The sequence below is a fragment of the Arctopsyche grandis genome, chromosome 13 (genome assembly GCF_051622035.1).
Source record: "Arctopsyche grandis isolate Sample6627 chromosome 13, ASM5162203v2, whole genome shotgun sequence".
Classification (NCBI taxonomy): Eukaryota; Metazoa; Arthropoda; class Insecta; order Trichoptera; family Hydropsychidae; genus Arctopsyche; species Arctopsyche grandis.
This window is the reverse complement of record NC_135367.1, coordinates 22255727-22275728: the sequence shown is the minus strand read 5'-3', so window position 1 is coordinate 22275728 and position 20002 is coordinate 22255727. Positions and strand designations below refer to the sequence as shown.

The 20002-nt window shown below is 32.8% G+C and overlaps 1 protein-coding gene across 1 annotated transcript in view; it reads left to right on the top strand.

Annotated features, from left to right (window-relative positions):
* hth (Meis homeobox homothorax) overlaps positions 1–20002 on the top strand; it is a 473716-nt gene that overhangs the window by 56226 nt on the left and 397488 nt on the right. The window contains exon 6 of the mRNA XM_077443725.1: positions 11975–12163. Coding sequence (XP_077299851.1) covers positions 11975–12163 — 189 coding nt within the window. The remainder of the gene's footprint in view (positions 1–11974; positions 12164–20002) is intronic.

The window sequence follows — 20002 nt, the reverse complement described above, 5'->3', positions numbered from 1 at the left end:
CTGCCGGTCTGGGTCCAGATGAGATGGGGACATTCGAAACCGGTTTTAAAACTACCGCGCCCTAAACTAAACCGAAACGTCCTCGATGCGGCGCTGCGTTGATTTAATTAAAAGTTAATTATTAATGTCGCGAAAAATTCCGAGCGCGGTCCACTGTGCGCCGTTGCGCTTATTTGTATAGCGCTTTTTGCCCCGATGATTTTCAATGATTTATTCGCGCACTAAAATGAATTAATTACTCCATCAAATGCGTACTACCGTTCAATTAACGATTTTCATTACACGTCGTCGATAATTTATTAATATAATAAATCAAGTTTTCTCGTAGAGTATGAAAGTACTCGAAACGAGACGCATCCTTCGATCTGTATCTCGTCGTTTGTAATGCAATTTTATCCCAAGGATTTTCTACATGTATTATATAAGTGTATTAATGAACTGGTAATAAATTAAACGGTTTAAAACAATATTGGAACGGAGGGTTTGCGAAAGTCATTTGTCGCGGTCGTTTTGAATTTATTTGCGATTGTTGTGCAATGATAATATTTGCCAACAGTCTGCTGTATGTATATGGCTTGTTTATTTAGTGTGCAAATGCTTAGGTATGTTGGCTGCAATTTATATTTGACAGTAAAAATGATCAAATGTGTACTAAAAATGGATTTCTTTTTATAATATGAAAATTGAACTTTTTTGAAAATGATCTTCGATCCATGTGTCTCGCAAGTAATGATTTATTAATGCAACGTCGACATTGAAGGCCAGAATGTTGCAAAAAGGAGTATGGAACGCTGTAAGCCAGGCATAAAGAGAAGATATAGAAATTGGAATACGTTGGTGAGAAGCATGACTAGGATAGTTGTTATGAGAGAATAGAGATTGAAATGGCAATAGGGTCACTTAGCTAAAATAACGGACGATAGATAGACGAAAAGAAGTGCTCGAATGGTACCCGAGAGTGAGTAGAATGGTACAAGAAAGGCTACAGGGGAGTTGGTTGGATGGAATTAGAAAAATGTGTGGATGAAATTTGCCTAAAACTGAGACGAATTGAAGCTTGTTCGAGAGGTTTCCATCAAGTAGTGAATGTCAAATGACTGTTTTTTTTTGTTTTTGAAATTTGTTTAAATAAGTAAACCCAAAAATTTACATGTGTTTTGAGATACACACATTCAAGTACAAATTTAACCATGTTTTAATTTTAATTTGCAATATTATAATCGTTTCAAATACATATGCATGTATGATCCGAAAATTAATGATATTTTAAAAGTAATAAATTTTTATCTTTTTTTTTAGTACAAGTACAAATTTCAATGCATTTTATATTAAAATTAGTCAAAATTTCTCATTAATAAGTGATAAGAATATTATAAATGTATTTAAAAATATACTGAAACTCAATTAGCGATATAATATATTCAAAATTCAAACATAGCATACGAAAAAAGTAGATTCAGAAACACACTTAAACGAAGTGGCTTTTTTACATGATGTGCAGCTTTTCCTCAAGTAATCACAGTTATTAACCAAAAAGCCAATTAATTCACGTTAAATTGTATTTGTTTGTAGTCTGTTTCGCGTGTCGCATCCGGGACCGATTAAACGAGCAGATCACGAAAACCAAAACCACATACATACATACATATGTACACTAAAAGCGGAAGAAAGAACGGGATATGGCGTGATGATATTTATAATATTGTGAACGACTGCGTTAAATTACCTGGGACTTCGACCATATATGTATGTATATGTATGTGTTTATCAACACGAAATGGCCGCATACATATTATATTTGGCCCGGGGACATAAAGCGATTTTGACCAACCAACCGAACGAAGACTCCTCGTTCGTCGTTAATTCGATCATAGCTGAGGAGTGTGTAATTTTAAATTCAAATGACGTGTTTCGTGATACCCTCACCGACGGTGGAGAGCACCGAAATAATATTATATATGTACCTATATATAGAAAAAAAAATTAAACGAGAACGGGTCTTCTTCCTTGACTTGATGGTGAATTCCTCGCATTGACCAATAAGGATCCCCGGGTCCATAATGACGCCGAGCTATTTTATCCCCCGGGGTAAATGTGCGCTGTAAACAGGCTGTTAGTTAAGAATTTTCGATGGCGTGGTCGTCTCATCTCTCTAGTGTTTTATTTTAATTTTATTGTGTGTGTTTTTTGGTCGTTTCTGTATGTTTCGAGTGTCCCATGAATGGTGGACGCACGACAAGCGTTTCTGATTTGAATTGAAGTGTGCGGCATAGAAACGGGTGTTTATCGATTTTGAATGAGTTTTATATCCGTTTAAATTTCTTCAAATCAAATTATGTCGATATATAGTATAATGTATGCTATTTTGGCTGACGGTGACAGTTAATAATTCGGATGGTGATAAATGCTTCAAAAATTGATTCTAAATAGACATACAAAGGGGGATATATTGATTCGTGTATTGAGTGTGGCAATGAAATGGGAAATCATATAATAATTATTCATTACATATATTTGTTATTTTACTGCAAATATAACGATATATTTAAATATATAATCAATATATTTAAAAAAAATATTAGAATCAAATCAATCGATTAACAAATGTATGAAGTGCGGCATAAATATGGGAGTTTATAAAATTTCAGAGTTGCTTACAAAATTTAACTTAATTCAATATTTAAAAATTAACGAATTGAGATGTTACATTTTTAATTGTAATTTTAAAAAAATCATATGGTACGTATCATCAAATATACGAGTATAGGCGAATGTTTTTGGAAGCGCCTACTTTTGAGTATTTTTTACGATGCCTACATATTTTTACTGCAAAAAAAATTCAGTATGTAATTAAGTAGCTTGAATGCAAATTAATAATTTTTTTCAAGTAAATACCGTTAGCTAGAAATAAAGTAAAGTTAGGTTAGTTACAAAAAAATATACACATACCCGACTAATTAGTCAAATTGATCGTCGAGCGAGTACTCACGACACGACAATAAATCGATCAATCATCCCACTAACGACAACTCGAATATGCAAAATGATACATGGTAATTTTTTAAACGCGCTATCAAGATTTCGGGTAATGTATTAATTGGAACGTTGATTTAGTTATTTATGATTCGGCCCATCTCTCACACATACATATGTACATATGTGGGACAATAGATATAATGTACGCATTCTCAAACTTTACATACGCATTTTTTATATTTATTTATTTATTATTCGTTCGTATCTTTGTTACGGTGTCACATTAGTATGCATTTATGCGTCGGAAAAATTTCGCAACGGAATTAATATCGAAAATTACGTAATGGTCGATCGAATTTTGATGCATTTTTTTTTTGTTATTTTGGTTTCTTTTTTGTTTATTGAACCTCTTCACCGGTTTTTCCTCGTTCAGGTTTTGGGCATCATCTGCCGTTGAACATGTCCCGACCCACACTGCTGGTTCTGCCCTGACATTAACATAATACAGGCCTATACGCATACATCTCGTTCCATTGGACGAAATTCTGTTCGGGGATCTTTTTATGAGAATTTTATGATAATACGGTTTTTTGTAACGCGCTCACACACATATCTATACAGAAATCTTTTTACATATTGATTGAAAACGTACGAGGGCGATTCGGAGTTTTATCGATCCGGTTTGTAATACTATCGACCTAGACTCGTATATTCGTAAAAAGCTTAGATTTGCATTAATTTTCCACGAAAATCACACGCGTATTTATATTCCTAATGTACGAAAAGGTGACGCCGAATATCGTGTTCGGCGTTAAAAAAAATAGTTTCGAATGGTTTTATTGCGATTTTATTATAATTTTCCGCGTTAAAGAATATATGCGCCATAACGACCGTGTGATATGCTAATTTATTATTTTTTTCCAGATACAGCATACACCCGGCATTAATATTTTCATTACGTTTTAATTCGAAAATGTGAATGTTTGGAAATATTGATAGATTATCTAGCATTGATTTCACATATGGTACTATATGTCGGTGCATTATTTAAATTATTCACGGACATTAAATAAAAAAGTATGTATGTGCGCTCTCGAGAGGGTTTCGTCGTCTATTAAGTCAATTTTTACGGTTCACATTCCAATCGTTATTGTATTTTTTTAAATTTAATTCTAACATTTCATTATATCGGGCACTTTTTTAAACGTCATTAAAATTCTTTTCAGTCAAAGCGTACTTTTTATACGGCCAAATCTGTAAATGATGCTTCGGTTGCAAATCGAAATGCAGACTTAACGCTCGATTGATTACATTATTAAATGCAATTAAATTTAACACACGTACGTACTGGGATTTTCGCTAATTTAATATTTTACAGTCGTTTGCAAGAGTCACGACTTTGGAAAGTGAGACTAATTTATATCATGTTTACTGTACAATTTTAATATAAAAAAGCACTCACTGAATGATAACGTATTCATTGAAAAATGTTGAGAAATTGATATTTTACGTTAAATAATATATTTTTTAACGTTTCCTTGATGTGTATTTTAAAAGAAGGAACAAGAAATAATGGTTTTATTATTACGTCAAAACGGGAAAAAATGAATGGTATTAATAGGTTAATAAAAAGACCCCTCGGCTACCTATAATATAAATTAATGAACTGACATAAAAAAGTTTAATAACTAACGGAAACGTTTTTTGTATTAGCAACGATTTGAGGGGACCAGTTGGCGCATTTTATATACTTAAATTCCATGAAAGATGTTAATTTTTCCGAATAGAAAGCAAAGTGCACTTTTATCGAGTCGTCCAGGCACATTTTCAAACGATCGGAAACACGACTTGAAACCGGACAAATTATTCGTGTACGGTTTCAAATCTTGCTCACTGCATTCAAATTTCATCTCGCATGTACAATACATACAATACACCGCATCTACACATACATATGTATGTACACACGAACGCGCATAATGGTCGGCGAGTTTATTTTGAAGTCGCGCGCTAGTCGTGAGCGCCTCGTTTATTTAATATCATGCCTCTAAATGGCAATCTATATTATGATAAATTGTGGTCGACCGTCTCTCTCCACATTGCCCACCATCTCTATCTCTCTCAATGTGTTCCTCAAAGCAGGCTCGTGGCCTTTGTATGTTGACCATTGTCAACACAAAACGGCTACAAGAGAGCGCGAGCGAACAGCGCCTTTGTAGCCGTACACACTGTATGTGTAATGCTAAATTTCAATGGACGCACACATTTGCTCGTCGTGTTAATTAGGCGAATGTCTTGTTTCGCTCTTGGACAAAACGTACTTTTCATTTAAATGCTTGCTTTAAATGTCAGGCGTCGCCCGTATTACAGTTAGTACACGTTTTCATAAAAATGACACAGTACTTGATATTTTATATCTCATCTTCACTTTTCATGAAATATTTCCATAACCGTGTCTATGTAAGGATACTAGCTTACTTTTGGAGTAAAAGCTAGAGGAAAAATAATAAAAGAGGCAATGCATTGATTAAACTTACCTTGTAAACAATGTAATCCAATAGCATTCAATTGACGTTTAAACCTCACCTCTAATGATGAATATATCTTCTATAAGGTATAGTTCCACTATTAGCGACATGACACCAAGTTGTGCCTTAAATAAATCTTCCTGGAACATTTTCTCTTGCACTGCAATCGTTATAAATAATGACATAATATTGACAATATATATATAATGACATAATATATGACATAATATTGACATGAAATTTCGCAAAAATGTGAAGAAAAAAATCATCTGGGAACATGCATAGATTTCATTGTCGCCGAAAGTAAACATTATTAGATAGCCTTCATATATCCTAGCTGTTGCTAATTTCATATGATGCTCTTTTAAGTCATAACGTGGCTCAATCACTGCTTTAACTGAGCTTAAAGTTTACCAGCAGAGATCGTGGGTTCAAATCCCGGCCGGAATTTAATTTTTTTTTCGATACATCGTTTTCGATACAAAGATCTGGATGGTTATCAAATTCAGATTAATTGTTGTAGCGGTTCCAATAAAATCAGTATCCCTCCCTCTGCAAATTCGGTTAGTCTGGATTCGTTGATTGTTGCAAAGATACATATTCTTGCCGTTTTGTAATTTGTATATGAATATGTACAGTTAGCCGTAGTGTTGATTTATAGTGATCTGTCATGGCACTACGGCATAGATAAAATAAAGTAAAAATACATCAAAGAAAAAGTCAATTTTTTATTTCGATGTCTTCAAATTTATATAAATGTTTTAAAAAAATCATCATACATATGTATAGGTCAAAATACTATTGAGAGAAGCTCTCTTGTATGTAAATTATTGTATGTACATTCGTAATTTTGCAGAGTTTGACTCTGATTAGTTGACTGATGTTGAAATTTTCTGCTTGGAAAACAGTCTTGGTATATAAATTGTATGTTGGAAATAGTGATGATACAAAAAAGCAGTGGGTCTGCGAATATGTTGACAATCGTTGTTAATTTTTACGAGCCAATAAGGACACGGCCCCGCCCAATTGTGGTTTTTTTCATTTCAAGATCCGTCATTACGATTGGACGGTAATGTGTGTAATTTTATCAAATTACCCCCAAACACCATCGTTATTATGAAAAAAGTATGTTTGTGTTTACATTATTTAATTTTTTCTTTACAACGTTTCATATCGAGTTCATTCATTTGTTGCTAACTATTGTGTTTGTCCAAATGAACGAGTACATACTACATAGGTCGTTAAACAATTTGAAATCTTCCATACACAAGTGATCACATTTGAATTCACATTCAATGATTCGCCTATTCTTATCACCGTGTGGTGTGGTATAAATATTTTAATATAGTCATACAAAAATGGTTCATCCTAGATCGAAACACGCATAAAATAACGTGTTCATTCGACTTACTAATTAGCACGCAATATGTATGATATGAATCAATTTGTTGAATAAAATGATTCAAATGTAATTAAACAGCATTTAATTTTAGAACTATTGTTAAATAACGTAATCTGATTTTAGATTCATGATTATTATTTATTTAACAATATAAAGGTTTTATTTAAATGGTTCAAACTATAAAAAAATTAGACTAAAAACATCATATAATCTTTTTCAATTCGAATTTGAAGCTTAACCTAACTTCTAACGTATTTTTGTTAAAAATATTACAAAATGAATCATATAAAATTTCAAAAAGTTAGTAAAAATGAATTAAGTACGCATTTGAGTATGGAAAATAGATAATGAATGTGGTTTTTTTTATGTAAAATCTTTCATATGAAGATCATTGCATCAAAGATGTAGTTTTTTAGTATCTGATTACAAATAGATCTAAAAATAAGCGATCGCGCAAATTCTAAAACTATTCCGATACGGGTCAGTGTCGCCCGCATTTTGCAACGGCTTCGCGATTTGCATTTTATACATACTTATTAAATTCAAAACGAACATACGTGTGCTTTATTTATCATTGTTGATGCAGAGGATTGTTGAGTCTACGCCAGAATGGCATCATTGTAAACAAAGTAAGCTAGTTTTAGGGTCAAGAGAGTGACACTTTGTTGTATGTATGTATGTAATATATTTTCAGCGAGAAATATTTACATTGCGAAAATTCACCAAGATGTTTATTCAAGTGGTTTGTTTACTAATCGCCTAATTTCGAGGATGTTGCGTTAATTCTCTTGTGATTTAGAGTGTCAAATTGGCGGTGATGATTAATTTGTGACACCTGTCGAAAAAATCAATTGTGTTGATCGGGATTGCGTTTTTGATTGTGTAAATCAAGTTGATGCGTGTATGTGTCACTTTGTTTCGCAATGGAAATTTTTCATCCGTTGTTTCTTCAACTTTGATCGGATTGATTTAAAATTATTCAAACCCATTAGGCAGGACAAAAAATGTACACGGGATAGAAAAATTGTAGATGTCGATTTAATTTAATTTATGCAAATTTTCATTCAAGATATATATTGTCGTCGGAAAAAATGTATGTTTATAATGAAGTTGAATTTATTTTTATTTATTTTTTATACTGCAAAGTTATTAAGCGGTTGATTAAAGTAAATCATCCTGTCGCAGCATCGCCGTCATATCGGTCCGATATCAGTATGTAAAGGAGACGCGATTAAATTCGCTATTAACTTTAATGTGACCGGTTTTTGGATTTTTGCACGACACCGAGCCAACCCGAACGATTATTATTTTTGTATTTTTTATTCGCACTTATATTAGTGTAAATATATTTTCGCGTGGGGGGGAGAGGGGGTCGATAATGACTCCAGATGCAAAGCAGCTGCACAATTGCGGATTTATGCAGATCATTTGTACGACAAAATTTGATCAACTGTGTATGTGTGTATTTGAAAGCGTGTTGCTTACAAAACAGGTAATTTGAGCCCTTAACCAAAGTTTGACCTCGGAATTTGTAGGTAGATACGTCAACTGTCACCAAATACTTTGTGTTTCGATTTTTTTTCTACACTACACTACCTGGAGTTTTGTAGGCCGTCGTATATTATTATTAACCTGTAGAATACCGTTAGCCTTTAGCATGCCTATCTTGTACTTTGTTTTGAAAGATAATATTAAAAAGGTTTCGATTTGTCTATTGATCAAACTTGAGACGTTACTTGCTAATGAAAACTTAAAATATATTTAAATTTTTGTATTAAAAATAAATAAAGGTTAAAATAATTTAGGACTAAAACATTTTAAATTATAAAGTAATACAATTGAGCACCATTTCCACCAAATCGGATTTAGGTGGATGTACGACCGCACATTTAATTATTTATTATTTTGATATGGAAGCCAACGAAAACATTTTCACTTAGTGAAGTGGACAGTTTTATGAATTTACTTTCCCGCACACTATTTTCTTTTTGCCTTTCAACCAACCCTTTTGCCCTGTAAGATATTGAAATATTCCCACCTAATGACGTGGGCAGTCCTATGGCCTTCCATCTAGCTCACTCTGATAGTGTGTAAGGCAATGGATTCCCACATATTGTCAGAACAATTGTATATCAAATAAAAAAATCTCGCGATTAACTTGTATTTATAAAAATCAATACCATAAAAGTGGTCCATTTATACCGACTTTGTAGTTTCTGAAGCACGCTTCCTTGTTGCACTGTCGAAGCCACATTTCCCGATAATGACGATCGACATCTCACACACAGATTGGCAATCGCTGAGTTTCACTTCGATATTTTATTCTCGTGTGAGGAGATTTCGCTCGGACTCGTCTCGTCGTCGTCTTCGTCGGAGAAAAATATACACACAACATACCGACGACAGTGATCTGTGATGCGAGTAGATTGGAAGGTTGAAATCGTAATGAAAAGGTCACATAGCAATGATAGCAATTATAGATACGTATAGACGAGAGAAATCTCGGCTTATAATAATAATAATGAGAATTATAATAGCCCAACACGAAGGTTTTACATGTATATAGACAGGCTCAACACTCACTTGACTCCTTTCAACTCGACTATTAATTAATACAATTTATCCTCGGAGATATGCGAACAAGTTCTTCAACATATGTATGTTTGAAAAAAAACTTGTATCAATTCCGAGAAGGCATTTGAGTATTTGTGTGGTTTTCTTCGGTTCCGACTGCAATTAATTCTAATCCGATTATCTGCTTAAAAGCTTCGGGATTATACGTGGGCAGAAAGGAAATGTCATAATAGGAATTTTCTGTTTTGTTATCCTGTCGCTGAATTCCAATAGTGCCTTTATTATTATTAAGCGTTTTTCTACCATAATGTATTTTTTCTTAGAAAGGATAGGATTAAGTATTGAATGCCTTATCCTTTTTCAGGTAGACTCTATGTGTGGTGATTGAACTTTTATTTGCTTTACTATGTCTTTTTGATGGTAATTTATATGAAGGATACGCTCAGGTAAGTCTTAACTGTAAGCTGAGAGGACGACATCATCGCCTACAACACGACTTCAATAAATTCCATAAAAAAGTTAAATGATTTGATTTAGGTTACGATTTTATTTTGACGAAGTCTGTGGAACTCGCGTTATCCAAATGAGGTTTTCATAACGTTCGATAGACCGAATCGCCGATTTTCAATCGTTTTCGCGTTTCAAAGATCCGTATTCCAGGATGTCTAAGTAAATTTTGCTAGAAAACCATGACGATAAGTGAGATTCGACAGTCTTCTATTATGTTGTTGAATCCTGGTTTTGCGATGTCCATGTCGTCGACGTGGACCCGTTTTCGAATCGAAATATGGTTTTCAATTTTGTAAGGTTTTATGGAAAATCGGATCTGCCGTCAGATCGATTTAGTTGTGATCCTTTTATCGCGCAACCGCATTATAGATTGTGACAACGTTGATAGGTTGTTTGGAAGAGACTTGAAGCTTTGAATCAATGGTAAGTTTTAAATTGGGATGTTTTGATGTGGAATGATTAACTTAAACTGCAACTGTAAATTTAGTCTTACTAAAGAAATACGTTAAGGATATTTTCAGAGATCTTCGTTTAGATTGATTGATCAGACTTACACAAATTGAAGAATGAAAAGCTCCAATGATAGAGCTACATTTCGAATTGATCAACCCAAACCTTACATATATGGTGACATTTTAAATTGATCAAACTCAATCTTACATAGATGCTTACAATATAAATTGATCAACCCCAACCTTACATAGAAAGTTTCATTTTAAACTGATCAACCAAAACCTTACAGAGGTAGTTACATTTCAAATTAAATCAACCTTAGATAAATAGTTAACATTTAAATTGATCAAACTCTATCTTATATAGATAGTTACAATTAAATTCACCAACCCTAACCTTATATACAAAGCGTAATATTTTAAATTGATCAACCTAATCATTACATAGATAGTTACAATATAAATTGATCAACCGCAATCTTACATAGTTACATTTCAAATTGACCAACACCAACCTAGTAAAGATAGTTACATTTCAAACTGATCAACTCCAACCTTACATAGATAGTTACATTTCAAATTGATCAACCCCAACCTTTGATAGATCGTTACATTTCAAGTTGATCAAACTCACCTTACATTTCAAGTTGATCAAACTCAACCTTACATATGTAGATAGTTACGTTTTAAATTGATCAACCGAAACTTTAAATAGATATGTAGTTACATTTCAAATTGATCAACCCCAACCTTTGATAGATCGTTACATTTCAAGTTGATCAAACTCACCTTACATAGATAGTTACATTTCAAGTTGATCAAACTCAACCTTACATAGATAGCTACGTTTTAAATTGATCAACCGAAACTTTAAATAGATATGTAGTTACATTTCAAATTGATCAACCCCAACCTTTGATAGATCGTTACATTTCAAGTTGATCAAACTCACCTTACATTTCAAGTTGGTCAAACTCAACCTTACATATGTAGATAGTTACGTTTTAAATTGATCAACCGAAACTTTAAATAGATATGTAGTTACATTTCAAATTGATCAACCCCAACCTTTGATAGATGGTTACATTTCAAGTTGATCAAACTCACCTTACATAGATAGTTACATTTCAAGTTGATCAAACTCAACCTTACATAGATAGTTACGTTTTAAATTGATCAACCCAAGCTTTAAATATATGGTTACATTTAAAATTGATCGATTCATCAATATAAAACCTCCACAATGTATCAAAATGAACTCAAATTCAATAGATCAATCATTTCAAAACGAGGGTTGCATTTTAAATTGATCACTCGACTCTCGACCTTGCATAGAGCCGGCGATCAAAGTGAAGTCGAATCGATCCGACCACAGACAGACCTATCAACCCGTCGCCGAATCAAAGGGTTGCACGATAATTGGATCAGTAAAAAGAAACCGATACAAAACGGGCCCTCGTCGCACACAGCGCCGCACCAGGGCAACGCTCACACTGGGCAGAGAGACTAAAAGGGCGATTTGTGGCCGGCAGGTGCACGAGCTGTGCGACAACTTCTGCCACCGGTACATCAGCTGCCTGAAGGGCAAGATGCCCATCGACCTGGTGATAGACGAGCGGGAGGGCGGCCGCCCAGGCGACGGCTCCACCAACGGAGAGGGCGGCGCCCGCAGCAACGCGGACTCCACCTCGCACACGGACGGCGCTAGCACCCCCGACGTTGTGAGTACCCCCTTCAGCGCGCCCCCCCAACTCCTCACACCCACCTACAGCCACGTTGTACACCCCTGCTCCTAATCAAACCTAACCTAACCCTTACCTTACCATCCCCGACATCCTCCCGACGACAGACGTGCACCAACGACCACCGCGCCGGCGCCCCTGTTCTTCCTACACGACAAAACACGAGGCCAATATTGCAAAAACGAAGTCTGAACGGGGGTGCTACTCGCGCACTTTCTCACACACTCTATTTAATAATTATAAATCGATTTTTTTATATCATTACAGAATACGATATGGTAAGTCGCACTGTATTTACATATGTGTCTATATATATATATCAGCGTTTCCCAAAACCGCTAATCTCTCTGTAAAGGCCCATTGCCACTGTACGAAGGGGGTGCGCAGAAGCAACGATCGGTGTACGATCCGTGCGTGCGCATCTTTTCCGTGGAGTGGCGGCGCGCCTTTATAAACGAAACAATCTCAAATTATCAAGTTCGATAATTGAATTTGTATGTCTTAAATAGGGACCGGCGGACAAAATGCTCGACGGCTAAAAAAATGGTTCGCTATTGTCAATTTCTATTGTCAACCATTTTTTTTTGCCCTCCTGCTTTCTCGGACAATGGAGAGGTCTATTGTTATTTTATTGACCGCCGTTCTCTAGTCATAAATTTCATTAGATTTGGGAAACGCTGCTTTAATATGTCGGTTGTAATCTTCCAGTGCGTCGGATGAGTTGTTTGAACTTTTCTGCGTAATGGTGGATGATTGAAATGGGGTAAACTTGTTGATGAACGTGCTTATTCTGTGTGATGAAAACTCATTGAGATTTTCGTCGTACAGTGTAGGTTGTTCGTTGGTGGGTTTGTCCCATGAATCTGACCTTTATTGTATTGGTATATTTATATATTGTGGAATTTGTTGAAATGTGACCTTGAAAGGTTGGCGATGTTCATGTGAGTGACCTTAAAGTTTTATACTTCGACTTGTCTTGGCTCTTGAATCAGAAAATATGTTGTAATTAAATTGTAAAAAATTGATAGTCGAAGCTTTTTGTATTGTTAAATTGTAATTTTAATAGCAAATAGTGTGGTCACATTGACAGGTTTTACTGTATGTAATATATAAATATATTAGTATTGATTTTGTTTTGAAATGTAATTGTTACAGTGCGACTGATCTGTGTTGTATATTTGTTAGAAATTATTGTAAATTTGTCATCATTGTTACGAAAAGTCATAATAAAAATTGTTTAAATCGAATGATGAGCCCTTCCTTGATTTCCTTAACACTTCCCATGATGCTGTAAATGTGAAAGAATTATTCTGAATCCACTTTGTAATATAGATAAAATATTCCCGATTTCATTTGTGACGATTGTGCATTTGTAATTAAGATATAACTGTAATATATTATTCGTAGGCTTTCCTATAATCGTCAGAAGTGAAATCGAACTCCTCAAAAAACAAGGCAAATTATGACTTTTCGTGTAATGATACAAAATAGATGAAATTGTAATGTAAATTATAACAAATCTTCGTTTTTGCAATTGGCCTACTCTTCCCCGAAATGTATTTGTTGATAAATTAATAATTTGATATATCGATAAATACTAAATTAGAAAGAAACTTTTCTGAGACTGAAATTCGCGACCGTTGTATACGAAATGGTTTTTGTGTGATATTTTCAAAACTGACAAAAACGATCATCGATGACGAATCCATTTTTTTCCCCATACACACTTCAATCCCTAAAACAAATCGCCCCAATACTCTTCCTTTCTAATTAATTTATTATTATTAATTTTTAATGTTGTTGGTAGTTATGAATTAACTTGGTAGTGTGTAGATTTTGTATTTAAATTTTTAACTAATGATCATTCATTTTATTATTACTACGATGTCTTATTTTTTGTTGTTTGTTACCCACTTTTATTGTTTTATATATTGTTCTTGTAAAAATGTTATGCTGTGTTTTTTTAAACATTAGACGAAATTAATTTTTGGGTTTTCGGATCGGATTTATTGACTTTTCTAAATCCGTCGGTTGTCGGTTAAAAATAAAACGTGCGCTGAAAAAATTTAAACGTTGTGAAAAACAAGCCTAAAAATATTAATAATTAATTATGCGTAGATTAAATGGTCAAAATTAGGATAATTGTCAATTAAATTAAATAAAAAATAAATAAAACTAACCGTAACTTCTAATTAATTGATACCTGTTCCAATTTTATTGAAAAAATGCCTGCAGAGCTCAATGTTTAATATTATAAATACGATATATTATTAAATGTGCTCTTAACCAATGATGATACAAACAAGATGTATACGAAAGAATAATTAAAAAAAAAAACTAACTTAAATTTTAATATAAAAAGTATAAATATTAATTATATATATTATACATACAATATATTTACTATTTTAATTACGTATTTCACAATGTAATAAAAACTAATGTGCTTCTAAACTTAATTTTTACTTGTGTATATTTTCTCAAGTAAATTGTGAAATTCCTTGTTCGGGAAGCAAAAATGCTAAACATAAATGTTAACTTATATATAAATAAAAAAAATACAATGCAAGTATACGTAAATTGAGACAATGATTTTATGGCGTAAGTACTTATATGTAATACGTAAGTTTGTATTATATTTATTATATTTGATATTTTACACTTTTTGATCTCACTTATAACGTCTGCGCTTAGCACTAGATGATTTTCCTTAATTATTATTGTTGTATTGTTATTGATTTAATTTTTCCGCGGGAAAAATCCAACACGTCAGTGTTATTTTAAATTTTAAAAAATATATATTTGAACTTCCCATCGTTTCATTAGGAATTATCTAGTTGTGCATAGACTGTTCTCAATTAGGCTACTTCTACATACATACAATCATTGGTATATTTCTGAAATCTTTCTTGAATAAAAAGTATAAGAAATAATTACAGATATGACAAAAGCGGAATTTATACGTAACGAGTATACGAAATAAATAATAGCAGAATAAAAATATTTTTACTAAAATGTTGTGAATTAATTGAATATGAAAAATAAATCGCGATTACTTTTTTTCTGTCGCGGCATTTTTGCTACGAAGAGTGATTCCATTGTATAAAAATTAAATTATTAAAAATAATTTGCATACCCGAATGATTTACCAGTTTAATCTACGTTTTAGGAATATTAGTAATTATATTTAAAAAAAAACTATATACGAATATTTACATATAATTTTAATTCGTTCATGTCGCGTCATTAAGCAAATTGAATACAGTATATAAAACAAAGCATAAATAAAAATGGGCATTTTACATGATGAATTTGTGATCATACATTTTTGCCTCGATGAATTTTTAAACCCTTAATTTAGTTGTTTATTTTTTTAAAAAGTTGTTTATAAAACATTATTGTGTTTGTTTCTTTATTTTGTTCTATTATTGAATTGTGTTAATACGGGACATTATTATTATTATTATTATGATTATTATGAAGTACTTAATATTTTCTGTGTTAAGGTTTTTTTTTAATGTTCCGTTTACGGAATCAATTGTGAATTATTTATACTTTAAAATAAAATTAGATTGTAATATACATTATATAGACACAATTCGTGATATGTTTTACCCTTGCTGGTAAGGATTACGCATTATTATTCTTTTCATCTTTATACATATATATATATAAATATATATTTTCTTTTCCTCTTAAATTTTTGAATGTTTTGACGGAAATGGATGAGATTTGAATTGATGAATAAACGTTATGTTTCAATGTAAATCAAACAACTGGTGTTTTTATTGCTACGACACGAACTTCTACTGCTACTATTATCATATACACATCCGACACATTTATAATTTACACACAATACAACAACAAAGGGTTGTTTATTTTTTCAATAAATGAGAGCTTCATAGTGCGCTGCTTATTTATGAATATAGATGTATTTTTTAAAAATTCAAAAATCATCGGAAACCCTTATCGAACGTGGCATATATCAATTAGCGCTTTACTGCCGCATAGCATTGAATGCATTATTCATAAGATCGAGTCCGAGCGAACGAACGAACCGGTTGCCAGGGGGTGGGACGGGTTTTCCTAGCCCTGAGACCGGTTATTAAGGGTATAACCGTAAAAAAGGGGTGTTCGGGGTAAACATGGACGAAAATTCCATTAATTCCTTCTCCTCACGAATATAGGCGGCCGCGGCGGCTTACTCCTCGCCTATTAGCATAGGATTTCTATTTCATTTGCAAACTGCATACCATTAAGGGACAAATGGGTCGGTGGCTCACCTTTTCAGCTTTCATAATTTGCCTGAAATTGGTAGCACTGTGCAAACGCTAATAAAGAATGCGATTTTCAGCAGTTTTATTACGGCCGATACGAGCCGTTCGAACGGGCGCGGTTCGTATCCGTTTGCGTTTTATTATTTTTTTTAATTACGGTCATTGTAGGGTTAATCGCAGAATTGATACAATAAAAATACGATGCATGTGCTATATTTTGCTGAAAAAATTATCGCGATAGTGCCAAAATAACGGGCGAAAAAATGCCTTCGTTTCAAGCACTATTATTACGCATGTTTTACCCAACATTCGACCGTTTGTTTGTTTTAGTATTTTGCTTTAATATAAAGAAAAAAATACTATTAGAAGAGAGTCCAGTGGATATAATAAATAGTTGATATTTCTACGCAATATAATATAGTACAATTTTTGCCAAATTCTTTGGCAATATTGCAAAAAGTCTCAATGAAAAGGAGTGTTCGTTACAGACGTAATATGTTGGTACATTTGGAACACTACGCTTCGTTTAGAATGCGAGACATTTAAATTCAATTAATATTCTCTTATTCGAAAATTGATTGTTTTACATTATTACTTTTATTTAATTTTGTACAAAAATTATTACGTCGTTGTGTCGCATTGTTATGCAAATTCAAAAGTCAATACGTTTACGTGACTGAAATTATTATCACGCATAATTTATGTATGTACGTTCTGCGTTTATCTTTCTTATTATAATAATACATATATTTCGCGAAGAACTATCATATTTAACGACGCACATATAGAAAGTTTTATATATATTTTTCTGTTCGGATTTAGAGGGAAATTTTCGTATTCGGAAAAGTGTTTTCCCGAAAAAAAATATACAGGGGAGGGGTCGAAAGTTTCCCTTATCCGCCAGTGGAGGGGCACCCGAGGCACGCGTAACTTTTCAACTTAACCGTTTTTAAAATTGATTTTTTATGGCGCGTTTTGAGAATTCTTAAGCAGACGGAAGCTTTTTGCCACTCGCAAGAGGGGAAAACTTCGACTTGCTCTCGCTCATTCCCAGCTTCCCATACATCTATCTACATTTGTGTATATATGGTAGCTATATCATTTTTATTTCCCCTCAATTCGGGAAAACGTTCCTTGTATCGATACACATCTACTATTTTTTATTCCTAATATCGTACATACATATGTATGAACTAAACTTCTATATAGAAATTGCTTATTATGTTGAAATAGAGAATATTATTTCATTCAATTAAATCTTCAATTTGATTTCAGTACCTACGTCATCTTTCAAAGTGCTTTTTTACAATTTTTAGATTAGGATCTTCAGCCTCAATTTGACGACCGAAGATCTTTCCATTTTTATTTCACCACAATTGCCACTTCCTGTTCTCGTAAAATACTCGTTACCATTCGCCCAAAATCGTCGCCCATGTAGATATCTATTATAGTGAAAGGGTTTTCCATTTCTACTATTGTCGCCATTACGCAGCCGTTACTATTACTGCTTACTATTATACTACTACTACTACTACTACACCTACTACTAGAAACTCCTTTGCCGGATTTCTGGCAGACGAACCGGAAATTGGCGATTATCAACATGTCTGGGGAAGTAAGAGGAAGGGAATGTATGTAATTCCTTCCATATTTGATAATTGCTTCATAATGTATGTAATATATACTAGAGAAATGAGCATTATTATAGATATTAATAACGCATGTACATTTTTACTGTTTACAATTTATCAATAGTGTTATGCTTAATTACATATTTAATTTTAATTCAAATTGTATATAAAACTTTTTTATGTATTTTTTCAATAATTGAAAGCGCTGATAAATTTATACGTCACTTCATTGAATGTAAAATATATTTTTATTTGTTTTGCTTCAAAATTTGATTTAAGATATTACGCACATGTTGTTATTGAAAACATGTCGAATAGGATAATATTTTTAATATATTTTTTAAATTGAAAAATTCAAATAATTTAACAACTGTATGTGTTCAAATGGTTACACTTTTAATAGGCTTTTTTTTCAATAATTGTACTCGCATTTGAAAAAGTTTTCTAGTGAAAAAATTGGCGAAAAGTATTGCGTTTGTCCAGACACGACATTCATCAAAATAGTCTATATTTTGAGTCGTTTTTTTCTTCAGTTGCAAATTAACTCGAAATTGCAAGGGAATAATCTATGTAGTGTGGGGCTATTATGTTCGAGAGCGCTATTTTTGCGCAAAAATACACTTTTTAACCACCATAAATCTAACGAAACAGTACAAGAAAACGGTGTGAAATACATTTCGTTTATTCGGAAACATAATAAAAATGTAAATTCGGCTTAACGTGTAACGTAATTATGGAAGGATTAGAACAACAGTTCCATACGAACCGAACCGAATTTGCATATTTTTATATGCCGTTGTTTCTTTATTATTTCCCTCCACTACTTACGTTTCTTTTTCTTTTCCGCGTTATAAATACGAGGACGGGGGCGTATTGTCGAGAATAATAATAAAAATAAATTAAATAACGATTCGGAGACGCGCTATCGAGCGTGCATTGGGTGCAGGTGCGTACTCACGAACTTGACTGCGTTATTTCAATATCCGGAATGCGGCGCTCAAACTTTTAATTTTAATTTTCTAACACTACGAAATTATATTTAAAGACATGCAGGAATTTTAATACGCACTCGGATAATTTGAATGTGTAACAGCACAATTAAAAATCCTCACGCGTTTAAACGAATCGTCGTTGAATACATTAGGCATTAGACCGGTTAAAGCGCCGAATTCTTTTCTATTCCATTACTAGATATTATTGTTATACAATATCGTTATATGTAATACGTACAAAACGCCTCGAAATGTGCGAAACGCGTACGAATACCATTGGGGGACGAAACTTACCAAAGAAAACATGGTAATTGTAACGTCAAACCGTATTATTATCATATCAAAAGAATCGAGCGAGTCGATACAATATAAGTCGGAATGCTTACATAATTTTCTGTATGAAATATTTTAACTTACATACAAACTGAATGAAATGTAAAAAAATGTACTATATTTAATATGAAATCTTTAAATTTTGTACACATACTTAATATGTACATTGAACAAATCTTAAAAAATATTTAAAAAAATATCTAATCCAACATAAGCACATATATTTACATACTCATATAACTGCTTGATTCAATGCCTTGGATTTTGACTATTATAATTAAATAAATAAAAAATGTTGTTTTTTTCAATACAAATAAGCCTATCGTAATATTCATTACAATCGTAATAGTTTTATTTCTTATTTTTATTTTCATTTCTAATTCAACATACAGCAAAATCAATTACTCAACTCTGGACGTTCTAGAATTTACTGATATTTATTCTGTCTTTCCATATAAAATTAATAAATACAATTGTATGTACACGTCGAATTGTATGTATTATGATATGAAACTAGATGGAATTGGCTATTTACTTGATACAACTATTTTTTTTTTCATATCAAATAGCGATACGACTATG